Genomic DNA, 14476 nt, shown 5'->3' with positions numbered 1-14476 from the left:
ATTTTCTGCTGTTTTCCACTACTTATCTTGTTGCTCTGTATTTTGGATGGTTATCTCAACTATCTTCCAAACTTTTAATTAAGTTTTTTGACTTTGCCCATTGTATGTTTAATCTCCAAAAGTTTTTTTTCTTTAATTTCCTTATATAATTCACTTTAAGCATATTAGGAAAGTATAGTCAGTTTATTTTGAGCTCTAACCTTTGCCTTGCCTGGGGAACCTGAGTCTGGAAGTCTGTTCATTTTCTCCAGAAAATGAAAATACCATGTGTGCCTTAAGGTATGAGATTGAAAGAATTACTAGACTGTTTGGGTTGAGGGTAGGGACTCAGAAGTCTAACTCTTATATAACCTTTTAAACAATTTCCCTTGTTCTAAGATCCCTCTGTGTATGTATACATATATACAGGATGGGGCAAAAGTAGATTTACAATTGTTCTTAGGGAATACAATACAATAAATAATAATACAAGAATAAACTGTTTTGGCCCTGGCTAGCATAGCTCAGTGGATTGAGCATGGGCTGGGAACCAAAGCATCGCAGGTTCGATTCCTAGTCAGGGCACATGCCTGGGTTGCAGGCCACGGCCCCCAGCAACCACACATTGATCTTTCTCTCTCTCTCTTTCTCCCTCCCTTCCCTCTCTAAAAATAAATAAATAAAATCTTTTTAAAAATCTTAAAAAAAAGAATAAACTGTTTTGTGTTCTCAACAACTGTAAATCTACTTCTGCCCCACCCCTGTGTGTATGTGTATTACAATTGTGATACAAATAAATAATACAATAATTTAAAAAAATACAAGAATATACCATTTTGCATACTCACAATTGTAAACCTACTTTTGCCCACCCCTGTATGTTTGTGTGTATATAGGTATGCATGTACACATGTATGTGACAGGTTTGGGATCCTTTTATAGATTTAAATTTATATATATTAACTTGTAGTTTTCCTCTAACATGTCATGAACGTTTTTCCCATGATGTTAACTGTAATCAAACAACTTTTAATGGCTTAATAATTTTCCATTTATGAATATACTCAGATTTATTTAACCAATCTCCATATGAAGCATTTAAGTTATTTACAGTTTTTCACTATTATAAATAATATGGGATGAGGACCCTTGTACATGTGTATTTGTGCAGATGTGGTTATTTTCTTTTAATGAGATTCTAGCAGTGGAACAGTGGAATCAAAGGAATAATGAATTTTAATGCTTTTCAACATATTTTTTAATTGTCCTCTAATAAAACTGTCAGTTTTTACTCATTATCATTGTGTAGAAATGTCTATTTTGCTTTTTACCCTTTTTAACAGTGATTATTATTTTTAAGAAAATTAGTCAACTTGATAAATAAAATTTATTTTCATATTATTTTAATTTGTATTTCTTTGAATACTGATAAGGTTGAACCTTTTAAATGTTTATTTGACCTTGACATTCTTTGAAATTTGCACTTTTTTCTATTTTGTATATTTTAATTTTTTTAAACTAAATTTTATTGTCTTATTTTTCTTATTTTTTGTAGGCATTAAGTTTTAAGAGTGTTTTATTTAAAAAGAATTCTACATAAAAAAGGAAATTAGCCCATTATCTTTTGTGGGGGGATTGCCTTTATTGATATCCAGAAAAATCATGGATCTCTAATGTTATTGGAAGAGTAGCTTTATTTTATTTTTTATTTTAAAAATATTTTATTTTATTTTTAGAGAGAGGGGAAGGGAAGGAGAAAGAGGGAGAGAAACATCCATGTGTGGTTGCCTCTCACTCTCCCCCTACTGGGGGCCTGACTTGGCTCGCAACCCAGGTATGTGCCCTGACTGAAGAATTGAACTGTCAACCCTTTGGTTCACAGGCTGGTGCTCAATCCACTAAGCCACACCAGCCAGAGAAGGAGTAGCTTTATTAAATCTTAGAGCTTTTTGTCAAAAATAACAGTACAGTTAGAAAAGGGAAATAATTTTAGGGACCACTCCTGGAAGGTTTTATGGTCTAAGAATTCCCTTCTTTGTTATGGCACGGCAGAGGAAAAGAAGAAAAGATGAACAGAAATCAACCGAGAGCATCTCATAGGGGAGAAAGTCATAATGTATGCTATCACTAGACCCATTTCATGTATCTAATACACATTCATTGAGGGAGAGAGCCTTCTCTATCCTCAAGATGGTATACTGGTGGGGAGAGGGATGATGATAAAGATGTTTATAACTAACCAGTTACAGTATGAAATTTGCTGTAATAGAGCTAGAGATACAAGAACCTACTTACTATATTATACAGTTTAATACTAATGGACCTGATCTAGTTTCTTAGCACAGAACAAATGAGAATAGTCCTGAAAGAACTGTCAGAAATTATAGCTGTCACTTTTCTGACCTAGAATGATAAATGATGGCTGAGACAATAGAAATGAAGTGATACTCAACTACTGTTTTTTTAGTTTTGAGTAGTTAATTTCCTGTTTTTGAAGTTATCAATATGAGTATGATAATGAGAGTTTAAATTTTTGTCATGCTAAAAAGACTAAATTGTATTTCTCACTTTTTTAAACTTCAGCTCTTTTTTAAAAAGAATTTATTTATTTATTTATTTTTCAGAGACAGGGGAAGAGAAGGAGAAAGAGAGGGAGAGAAACATCAATGTGTGGTTGCCTCTCGCACACCCCCCACTGGGGACCTGGCCCACAACCTAGGCATGTGCCCTGACTGGGAATCAAATCAGTGACCCTTTGGTTCCCAGGCTCTTGCACAATCCACGGAGCTGTACCAGCTAGGGCACATTTGATATTTTTACATGTATGTGTGTGTATGTATTTTTATCTCTATATTATTATGATGACTTTTATACTGGTGGAGACTAGTGCATTTTATTATAACCAGATGAAAAAAAGGTTTTGCTATTTCAGAACTGGTTTTCCAAAGTGGTACTTACAATAAGAATCAACTTATATCTAGTTAATTGTAAGATTTTTTAGTGCAACACTATTATTTATTTTTATCTCTTGCACGTAAGTGCACAACAGAAATGTATTGGGTGAATGAAATACACATTACATTGATACACATATGGCATATGGTGTAAAATCATAAATTGACCATATTTGAAAATCGCATTTATATTTTGTTTTAAATTATTTTCATAAGCTTTCTTTTTTATATCTTTACTTTTGCACACAATGTAGGTCTTTAGTGCATTAGTGTTTTTCCACATATATAATTTATAGTTTTGTTCTGGGTTGATAATGATTTAGTCATTTATTCCTTCTCCTTTCCTCCTGTCTTGTATTTCTTTTGCCTCTTTAGGTTCAAACTGTGTTATGGGTATATTTGCATCTGTTTTCCCTCTGTGCCTCTTTTTATTTTAAAATAAAATTGTACTTATTTCAAGTTGTACTTTTTCAAAACAGATAATTTCTTGTCCTTATAGTGTAATAATTTTTACTTTTATTCTGAGAATTGTGATGGGAAAGTGACCTAGAAATTCTTCTGAGGCTTTAGATAGACTACAAATGATAAAACTATAAATTTTTGGTCATGAAAAGAAATGAATAAGGACAGTTTTTTAAAAAAGAGTAATATATTACAGTAAACATGATGCCCGGGAGCCATTTTCCTTGTGAAAAAATCTGGCAGTGACTTTTATAAGTATGAATGCATAACAGTGTGGTAGTGGCTGACTTGAGATTTTATAGACAGTGGTGTTCTGATTTCTCATGGCCAAAAATGTTTATATGGCTCACTATTGGTAGATATCTGTGTTTATCTGGATATATTTAGTAGATAATATTCTACATTCATAAGGCTTATATCTTTATAGAATCTTTTGTATATATTTCCTATTTAGTCTTTACATAAACTTGATTTTACAGCTGACACTACAGATTTGAAAGTTTATTAGTTTTCAAGTTCACAGAGTTTGAACTTGAACCTTGATATTCCGAGCTTATAATAAGGCTTCTCATTTTCTTGTGGCTATATTTACCTGTAACGTGTAATATAACATCTTTGTTATCTGTAACATGATCACAGAAACCTTAATTGAAGAATTTAAAGTTAGATTTTGAAAAAATATACACTCTGACAAACAAAAATTTCCAGGAAGAGTAAAAGGTAGATTGAAAGACCTAGACAGGTTATGTAGTTTGGGACAGCAGTTGTGCCACAAAAGTGGTTTTTTATTAGGTATATATGGGTGGTATGTGTTTGCTTCATTTACTTAAAACATTTTGGGTGTGTAGTGGGAGATAATTGCAATGATGTTGTCAGTCACTGTTCTTGTCTTGGCTATGCCATTGTTTTTATTTCTGTAGATATTTTAAACATTTTTTGAATTTTAAATTTCAGTTGTACAATATTCTATTAGTCTCAGATGTACAGCCCTGTGATTAGACACTTACATAACTTAAGAAATTATCATCCTAATAAATGTAGTAACCATCTGACACCGTATATATTTATTATATTATTCACTATATTCCCTGTGCTGTGCTTGACAGCCCCATGACTATTCTGTAATTACCAATTTGTATTTCTAAATACCTTCACCTTTTTCTCCCAACTTCCCAACCCTCGCCCTATCTGGCAACTGTCAAAATGTTTCCTCTACCTGTGAGTCTGTTTGTGTTCTGCTTGTTTGTTTATTTTGTTTTTTAGATTCCACATATTAAGTGAAATCACCTGGCATTTGCCTTTCTCTGTCAGATTTATTTCACTTAGCATAATGCCCTCTAGGTCCATCCACGTTGTTATAGATTTCATTCTCTTTTATGGCTGAATCATTTTCCGTTGTATGTATGAACCACTGCTTGTTGATCCATTAATCTGTTGATAGACACATTGCTTCCATATCTTAAATAATGCTGCAGTAAATATGGATGTATATGTCTTTTTGATTTACTGTTTTTGGTTTTTTGGATAAATACCTAGAAGTGAAGTTACTAGATCCTTTTTGGTCTATTTGCTATAGTGTTTGTTTTAAAGTCTGTTTTGTCTGTTTTAAGTATTGCTACCCTATCTTTATGTTTCCATTTTCATGAAATATGTTTTAATCCCTTTCTTCTTTCAGTGCGTGGGTGTCTTTTGATCTGAAGTGAGTCTCTTGTAAACCACAAATGTAAGAGTCTTGTTATCCATTCAAACACCAGATGTCTTTTGATTGAAGTATTTGATCCATTTGCATTTAAAGTAATTGTTGATATTTATTATGACTTTATTACTCATTTTTAAAATCTTTTCTCCCTATTTCTTAAAGAAGACCCTTTAACATTTTCTTGTCTGGGAAGGTGTTTATCTGTTTTTCAATTGTAAATGATAGCTTTGCTGGGCAGAGTAATATTGGTTGTAGGTCCTTGCTTTTTATCACTTTGAATATTTTGTGCCAATCCCATTTAGCCTGCAAAGTTTTTATTGAGAAATCAGCTGACAGTCCTATGGGAACTCCCTTGTAGGTAACTAACTGTTTTTCTCTTGCTGCTTTTAAGATTCTCTCTTTGTCTTTAACCTTTAGCTTTTTAATTGGTGTGTCTTGGTGTGGGTCTCTTTGTGTTCATATTGTTTGGGACTCCACACTTCCTGGAATTGTGTTTATATCCTTCACCAGGTTAGGGAAGTTTTCTGTCATTATTATTTTTAATCCTCACTTGTGGATATATATATATTTTTATTTTAAAGAGTGTAGGGGGAGGGAGAAAGAGAAAGAGGGAAGGAGAGAGAGAAAGGGGGGTGAACATCTGTGTGAGACAGAAACATTGATTGGTTACCTCCTGTATACGTCCTGACCAGGGATTGAACCTGCAACCTAGGTATGTGCCCTAACCAGGAATCAAACCCACAACCTTTCGTTGTATGGGATGATTCTCTAACCACCTGTGCCACCCAGCCAGGGCTCTGTCATTTTTTTCTCCCCGAATAGGTTTTCAGTTTCTTGCTCTTTCTCTTCTCCTTCTAGCACTCCCTTATGGTGCACATATTGATAACCCTTGAAGTTGTCTTTGAGGCTCCTTACATTATCCTCATTTTTATGGATTTTTAAAAATTTTTGCTGTTACGATTGTTTTTTTTTTCCTGCTTTCTTATATTCCAAATTGCTGATTTGATTTTCCTCTTCACCTACTCTACTGTTAATTTCCTGTAATTTATTCATTGCAGTAAGTATATCCTTCATTTCTGACTGGTTCTTTCTCATGGTTTCCAGGTCCTTTTTTTATGTTGTTGAATTCTCATTAAGTTCCTTGAACATCCTTTGTTCAAGGAACCATTATTTTGAACTCTATATTTGGTAGTTCGCTTGCTTCTATTTCTGGAGATTTCTCCCAATCTTTTATTTGGGATCAGTTTCTTTGTCATCATTTAGGCTCCTTCTGTTTGTTTCCATGTATTTGGTAGTGCTGCTATGTCTCTTGTACTTAATACAGTGGCTTTATGTAGGGCCCAGTGGTATAGCCCTCTCAGTCACTTGAGCTGGGTGCTTCAGATGCACCCTTGTGTGAGCTGTGTGCACTATCCTATTGTAGTTGAGCCTTGATTGTTGTTGGCACATTGCTGAGGGATTCACACACAGGCCCATCAGCTGTAAGGACCTACTGCAGCAGAAGAGCTGCTGTATAGGGCTTGACCCCGTGGAGACTTTCAGTGAGACTTTGGTGCTACAAGTCCACCCCTTGAGTTTTTCACTCGTGTGGGTAATAGGCTTGTAATCCAGCATGGTCTGAAGCTGTCTACCAGGTGCACTGGTTCTGGGGCCTCCTTGGAGGCACAAGGTCAGTCACTTCCCATGCCCTGTCAGGGCCCCTTGGCATGAGTTAATCTGCAGATGGCTGCTACTTGTGCTAGGCTTGAAGGGTCCCTGGGAGAGGCCAAGCTTCGAACCGAGGCTGGCTGCCAAGGGGCTGGCATGGGGCCATGCTCAGGGCCATGCTCAGGGCCACTTAGCAAGAGGTATGGGGTATACTGAGGCCAGATGCTGCTTGTTTGAGAGATTTTAGGCAAGTCCAAAGCATGTGCCAAGAGAAGCCATTTGTATGGAAAAGCCACTGGAAATAGCTTGGGTGGACTGACAATTTGGTGGGGCAAGGCCTTAGGGAATCACCAGGACAGTCTTAGCCAGGTTGATGGAGATTCAGATATGGCACCTGTCTTCCAGTTCTGTCGGGGGAGGGCTCAGCAAAGGAACAGCATCTCTGCCAGTACTTCTGTCTGGGAGAAAGCTGCCCCTCTAGCCCTTGCCCTGAAGTCAGACAATTTATTTCCTCCTCGTGTTTTTCTGGTTCCTTTAGAATTCTGGCAACACTGGAGCTCAGAGTGAATGAGTCCGAAAAAGTCCATATTTAGGCCGTTTAACAGGAACACTTGGGACTCCAGGAGCCTCTGTTTCACTCAACCACAATCCCCTCTGGTTTTCACAGCCAGAAGTTATGGGGACTTCTCTTCCTGGAACTAGGACCCTGGGCTGAGGGTTCTGATGTTGGGTCAGAACCCTTGCTCCTCTGGGGGGTCCTCTAGGGGGAACACCTCCCTGGAGATGTTCCTTCCTATTTTTAACGGCCATGTATGGGTGTGGGGCCAGCCTATTATACTTCTCCACCCCTCCTGCCAGTCTCCATATAGCTTCTTTGTATCTTTAGTCATAGGCCTCCTCTTCAGCTAGATTTCAGTCTTCTGAATGATGGTTGTTCTGTAATTTAACTATAATTTTGATGTGGTTGTGAGAGGTTTCAAGTACTGCATTTACCTATACCACCATCCTGACAGAAGCCTCACCTCTATAGATGTTTTTGATATAATGACCTCAGACCTTCAACTTACCTTTAATTGAGCCATTTAACTGTACTTGAACTGGAAGGAATATTCTAAGACCCTTTTTTTGTGTTGTGAAACTAACATGTTCCTATTATAGCATCTTAAAAACTTTTGTCACTTAAAAAATAATGGCTTTTAATAATTTGAATTGTTATCATTCACTGTGTTTTCTAAAAGTATATATTATAAATATTTTTAAAATGGTATGTGTAATGGCAGGAGGTATATCTGGGAAAAACTGTACTTTTTGTTCAGTTTTTCTGTGAACTTAAAATTGCTCTAAAAAATAAAGTCTACAAGTATATTTATAAATATGGTATATAAAAACTTTTGGTTTTACCATATAATAGTTTATTTCCTGAGAATGTAATATAATTTTATTCTGCAAAGTATTTTGCAACTGTAGTAGATTTATAGTATATCATATTCTTTATGTATGCCAGAAAAATTGTGTAGTTTTAATCTATGTGGTTAGAAGTCAGGATCATGGTTAACCTTTGGGTGCTACAAAAATACTAGAAGGGAGGATAAGAGGTTTGAGGTGCTGTTCATTTTTGTGAAAATTGAACTTACATGCTTTTTCCTGTATATATATATTAAAAGATTAATAGTACTGAAATAACACTTTAGAATAATAAGATTAATAGAGATAACTGGGAAATGAATTGCAGAGATATTTCAGATGACTGCTTTGGTTTTTATTTTATTTGTATTATTATTCCATGTATGTATCTATGTATTTTTTCTATTACCATTTATCCCTCCATACTCTCTTCCACCTCCATTCCCACCCCTGCAATCAGTTTTGATTTTAGATGTTATGTAAATAGTTTGTTTTAAAGAGTGTGTGATTATTTAGAAAACCGTAACATGTATGAGTCTAAGCCCGAACTATTTGGAGTAACATTTTAAGGGTGGATGACACCCTATAACAGGACTTTAAATATCAAAAAGTAAGAGTAGCCAAGTAATAAAAAATGTGAGAACAGCTTAATTTAGTCTGTAATTTATGTTATATGTAAAAAATGAGGACCTTATATATTTTACTTACCTCTGTACCCTAATCCTTTCCTTATACTCAGTGATGCATCATAAAGTCAGTGAGTCCCTTGTCTTCTCATCTGCTTTCAGTATTATCACTTTTTAAAAAAGGACACTGTCAGTTTGATGGGTGAAAATATCTTATTTGAATTGGTATATTTTTATCAGTAATGAGTATAACTTTTAAGATGCTTATTATATGACAGGGATTTAATTTTTTTTTTTGAGAACTGTCTCTATGTAGGATAGACCTGAGTTATTGATTATGGTAGCCACTAGCATCATGTGGTTATTGCACACTTAATATGCAGCTATTGATACTTTTTAAATATATTTTATTGATTATGCTATTACAGTTGTTCCATTTCCCTCCCTTCATTCCCCTCCACCCTGTACACCCTCTCCTACCCACCCTCTTCTCTGCCTTTGGTTCATGTCCACATGTCATAAGTTCTTTAGCTTCTATATTTCCTATACTGTTCTTGCCCTCCCCCTGTCTATTTTCTACCTACCATCTGTGCTACTTATTCTCTGTACCTTTTACCCCTCTCTCCTCCTCCCACTCCCCTGTTGCTAATTCTCCATGTGATCTCCATTTCTGTGGTTCTGTTCCTGTTCTAGTTGTGTGCTTAGTTTCTTTTGGTTTTGCTTTAGGTGTGGTTGTTAATAATTGTGAGTTTGCTGTCATTTTACTGTACATGTTTTTTTATCTTTTCTTAGATAAGTCCCTTTAACATTTCATAAAATAAGGGCTTGGTGATGATGAACTCCTTTAACTTGACCTTATCTGAGAAACACTTTATCTTCCCTTCCATTCTAAATGAAAGCTTTGCTAGAAAGCTTTGCTTGGATGTCCTTGCCTTTCATGAATTGGAACACTTCTTTCCAGCTTCTTCTTGCCTGTAAGGTCTCTTTTGAGAAATCAGCTGACAGTCTGATGGAAACTTCTCTGTAGGTAACTGTCTCCTTATCCCTTGCTGCTTCTAGGATTCTCTCTTTATCTTTTATCTTGGCTAATGTAATTATGATGTGCCTTGGTGTGTTCTTCCTTGGGCCCAACTTCTTTGGGACTCTATGAGCTTCCTCGGCTTCCTGGAAGTCTATTTCCTTTGCTGGGGAAGTTCTCCTTTATTATTTGTTCAAATAAGTTTTCCACTTGTTGCTCTTCCTCTTCCCCTTCTGGCACCCCTATAATTCGGATGTTGGAACATTTAAAGATGTCCTGGAGGTTCCTAGGCCTCTCCTCATCTTTTTGAATTCTTGTGCCTTTATTCTTTTCTGTTTGGTTGTTTCTTTCTTCCTTCTGGTCCACTCCATTGAATTGAAACCCAGTTTCCTTCCCATCACTATTGGTTCCCTGTACATTTTCCTTCATTTCACTTAGCATAGCTTTCATTTTTTCATCTAATTTACAACTAAATTCAACCAATTCTGTGAGCATCCTGATCACCAGTACGCTGAAATGTGCATCTGATAGGTTGGCTATCTCTTGGTCACTTAGTTGTGTTTGCTTTGGAGCTTTGATCTGTTTTTCATTTGGGCGATTTTTTTTTTTTTTGTCTTGTTGGGCCTGTTATGTAGTGAGGGGCGGAGCCTTAGGTGTTCACAGGGCAGGGTGACCCAGTTGCTTGGTTGTGATGCTGTATGTGGGGGTAGGGTCTGAGAGGGAACAGTGTTTCTTGTTCCCCTCTCTGTTGGATTTCAGTCCCTTCCACCACTTCCACCAAGCAAACTGGGCCGTTCTGGTGTTAATTCCCATGTGGGTGTGGGCTTGTGCATGTTCTAGAACCCTGTGGGTCTTTCCAAGGAACTCTCCCGTGAGGCTTGGAGTCTCTCCCTGCACCTCAACTCCCACAGGTATTTTCAATTGGTGTTTTAAGGCTCTCTTTCCCAGCTCTGGGACCCTGGGTTGCGCAGTCTGTGTCACTCCCCAGTTTCACCTGGTTTATCTGCGCATGAATGTGGGACCAGCTGGTTAGCCAGCTGCCTTGCGCTTAGTGCCTCGCTTCACTGGGTCTGCCCATTGCCACCCTGTGCCTAGGGTCTGCCAGCTGCTGCCTACATGCCCAGGGTCCACCTGCTGTGGTCTTGCGTGCCTGGGATGCCTTGCACGCCCAGTGCCACCGCTGTTTGTGCTGTGACCCTTCTCTGCCCGGCTGCCCGACTCCGCCCTTCCTACCGGTCTGGATGAAATGTGTTTATTTTAACTCTTTGGTTGTCCGCCTTCCATACAGTTCAGTTTTCTGTCCGTACTGGTTGTTGTTTTGTTTCTGTATTGTTGTCCTTATTTTGGTTGTGTGAGGAGTCACAGCCTGTCTACCTACATACGCCTCCACCTTGGCCGAAAGTAGTCACTGTTGATATTTTTAACTGAGTTGTGGTGTATGCACTGCATTTTGAAATCTTATTATGAGAAAAGAATATATAATATCACATTTTTTTAGTTTTGGTTTCATTTTGAAATGTTTCAGATATATTGGTTAAATATATTATTAAAATTAATTTCACCATTTCTTTTAGTATATTTTTAAATTTACATATGTGGTGAACATTATACTTCTATTGGACAGTGCAGTCTAAACAGTAATCTACATAGTTAGGTAGTCAGGGCATGAATGAGGATAGAAAGGAAAGTAAGGAAGAGTTTAAGAAATTATGTAATATTTATAGAACTATATAATTTCTATTACATTGAAGGATATGTTATGTTTTCTGTACGCTTCTATCGTGGCTTAATAATCAGTAGTGTCCTTTTTGGGGGCAAGAACTATATCACTATTTTAAAATTCTCTTCTACCTCTTGACTTTTGCTGGGTACATAAGCACTTGAACAAACAAGAATTAGTAGGACGTCAGTTAATTTTATAAACTCAAAAGTTTGATTTTTAGATGGTAGACAATAATTCCTTAAGTTTTTATACCCTTTATTTTAATATAATATCACCAACTAGCCAGAGTAATGATACTGTTTTTATTTAAAAGGTGCAAGGTTAATGGAACTAACATCTGGCAGTGTGTAACAGGCTCTGGGAAGTCATTTTATAGCTTTCTCCATTTAGTCTTCATGGTAACCTATGAGAAAGGTATCAGTTACCATTTTACAGATGAGGAAACTGAGACTGAGTAATTTTTCCAGTGTTATGTTACCAGTTTAAATATGCCCAAGTCAAAGCTAGTACTTTTCCCACTGTAATTTACTGTGTCAATTCAAGTTAGCCATTATTTTAAGTGATTTGAAGTTAGTCTAACATGGTTGACATGAAATAAGTGACAAGTAATCCGCAGAATGAAATGTATAATGATTCATTTTGGTCATTTATGACATATGTATTATGTATTCCATATTCAATATATGAAGGAAGGTTTAGAAATTATACTATAATTGGAAAAAAATAAAATTGTAAAATAGTTTAAAATATTTCCTTTTTTGTCTTTTAGATAAAATCAAAGACAAAATTAAAGAGAGAGATAAAGAAAAAGAGAGAGAAAAAAAGAAGCATAAAGCGATGAATGAGATCAAAAAAGAAAATGGAGAAGTAAAGATTTTGCTGAAAAGTAAGTTTATATTCAGTGATTTTAGTTGTACTGTATTGTTCAGTATACTTACTGGCTTAGTTATTAAAATAAATGTTATTTGGTGCTGAATTTTCTGAGAATAAACAATGGTCACAATATGAAAATTAAATATAGTGGGGGAGTTTGAATCTGTAGAGTAACATGTCTTTAGTATATTTATTTAGTGAGTTATTAAAAAGTAGTAAAGGGTTAAGCACCACTGAACTGTTAGGTTTTTTAAATTATTTAAAAATGGGTTATCTAATTTTGAGTTTATATTACTAGTCTTCATTCATATTTAGAATATCTAAAATAAAAGACTAAAGCTATTTTGTAGGTTGATAGGGATGGTGAAGGGAGTGATCTTATAAATATTTGATGGTTATTATATCATAGCCTGGGATTTGGAGGGGACATTTTACTCTGAGCTAAATTAGAATGTGTAGTGTTTTACTATATGTTTCTTACATGCTTAAGAATATTTTCTTTGTTTCTTTTTACTTTATTGTCATAATTGTTTTTAGTTGCTGTTTATACATGGAGGTGGATGATTAATAATAGAAATGTTATCAATAAATTTGAACTATTTCAGAGAGAATTTGTGGTAGAATAGAGGTAAGGACAGTCAAATTCACTCAGCAAGGTAAGAAGAAGAATCAGTGGCATTTGGTTGCTAGGCAGCTAACAAATTCATTGGTTGCCTATCAAGTTGACAATTTACAGAGCAAAACATTTTGACTTTGATTAATTTCATATTGAAGTTAGGGGTTCATAAGCCTTTATATTTACCTAAAGGAGAAAAGGCTGTAGCACTACATGTACAGCAAAATAACTGGTTAATTTATGTTATTTTGGATAAACAGAGTATTAGATTCTATATTTTCATTTCATTCTTTGTCATGTTTCCAGATGTTCTTTGGTGCTACTTTATTTAAGCTGTTTTCTACTCATCAGAACTTTATTTTCTGTAAAATTATGTCAACATTGATGAAACATGTCAGAGGTTAAGTTGATGGCTACTTAGTTAATGCTTATGGTCCTTTTGTTCTATTTCTTTTGCCTGTATGTTTTATCTGTGTTTTCTAGTTAGATTGTAAGCCTTTGAGGCAGGAATCAAATCTAACTACACCAATGCTGTAACAATGGCTAGTGATTAATGCTTGAAATGTTTACCCTAGTGGTTTAGTCATACAGTTATTTTTTACTGGTTCAGTCAGATAGTCATTTTCTTATCCATATAAATGTATAGTGATGTAAATTCCTGTCAGTTGGTTAAATGTTAGATTCCTAACATACCATTACTGTGAAATATGTGAATCTAGAGGTTACATATGCAAACAGATTTAAAATAGCTTTAAAATTTGACCTTTTTTGGTAACATGTAATAGTAACCTTGACTTTAAAGCAGATGAAAAATTTAGGAGATATTTTGAACTGAGTTAAACTGAAACCTACTGATGATGAGGAAAAGAAAATGAAGTACACTTGGAAATTAATTGGTGATCTCTGGGATGACAGTGGGAAATACATTTACTATAAAGTGGAAGTAAATAATAATGTAATTACTGCCTTACAGGTTGTCAAGATTAAATGAGATAAAATATGGGGGAAGTGCCAATTACAGTGTCTGGCCCACAGATTTTAATAAGTACAACCTATGTATGTGCCCTGACCGGGAATTGAACCCACAACCTTTTGGTGTACAAGAGGATGCTCCAAGCATCTGAGCCACCCAGTCAGGGCTTTATGACTTTATAAATCTATGTAATCAATAGTGTTGAGAGATTTTTATTTTTGCTTTTATGATGATATTAATTTGGTCTTCACTGCATACTTATAAGTTTTTTGAAGTGATAGTTTATTATTAACATTAAAGTTCCCCTTTTTAGAATTGCTATCAACTTGAGAGAATTTTTGTTTCCAGGCTTGGGATTAAATGGTATTCATATGGTGGAAAACTTTGAAAAGGACATAAGGGAAAAACCTGTAAACCTCAGGTAGTCTGTTGGTAAGAGAAATCTTTTCATTTGTAGATTCACTAAATGTTCATCAGTAGCAATGTTCTGGATGCCATGAGG

At 35.5% G+C, this 14476-nt stretch overlaps 1 protein-coding gene across 1 annotated transcript in view; it reads left to right on the top strand.

Annotated features, from left to right (window-relative positions):
- The window catches only part of RSBN1L (round spermatid basic protein 1 like), a 74573-nt gene that overhangs the window by 20337 nt on the left and 39760 nt on the right, over positions 1-14476 (top strand). The window contains exon 2 of the mRNA XM_028525376.2: positions 12282-12398. Coding sequence (XP_028381177.1) covers positions 12282-12398 — 117 coding nt within the window. The remainder of the gene's footprint in view (positions 1-12281; positions 12399-14476) is intronic.

The sequence above is a fragment of the Phyllostomus discolor genome, chromosome 10 (assembly GCF_004126475.2).
Source record: "Phyllostomus discolor isolate MPI-MPIP mPhyDis1 chromosome 10, mPhyDis1.pri.v3, whole genome shotgun sequence".
NCBI classification, from domain to species: domain Eukaryota; kingdom Metazoa; phylum Chordata; class Mammalia; order Chiroptera; family Phyllostomidae; genus Phyllostomus; species Phyllostomus discolor.
Note: the sequence above shows the minus strand (reverse complement) of the source record. Positions and strands in the feature narration are given on the sequence as shown.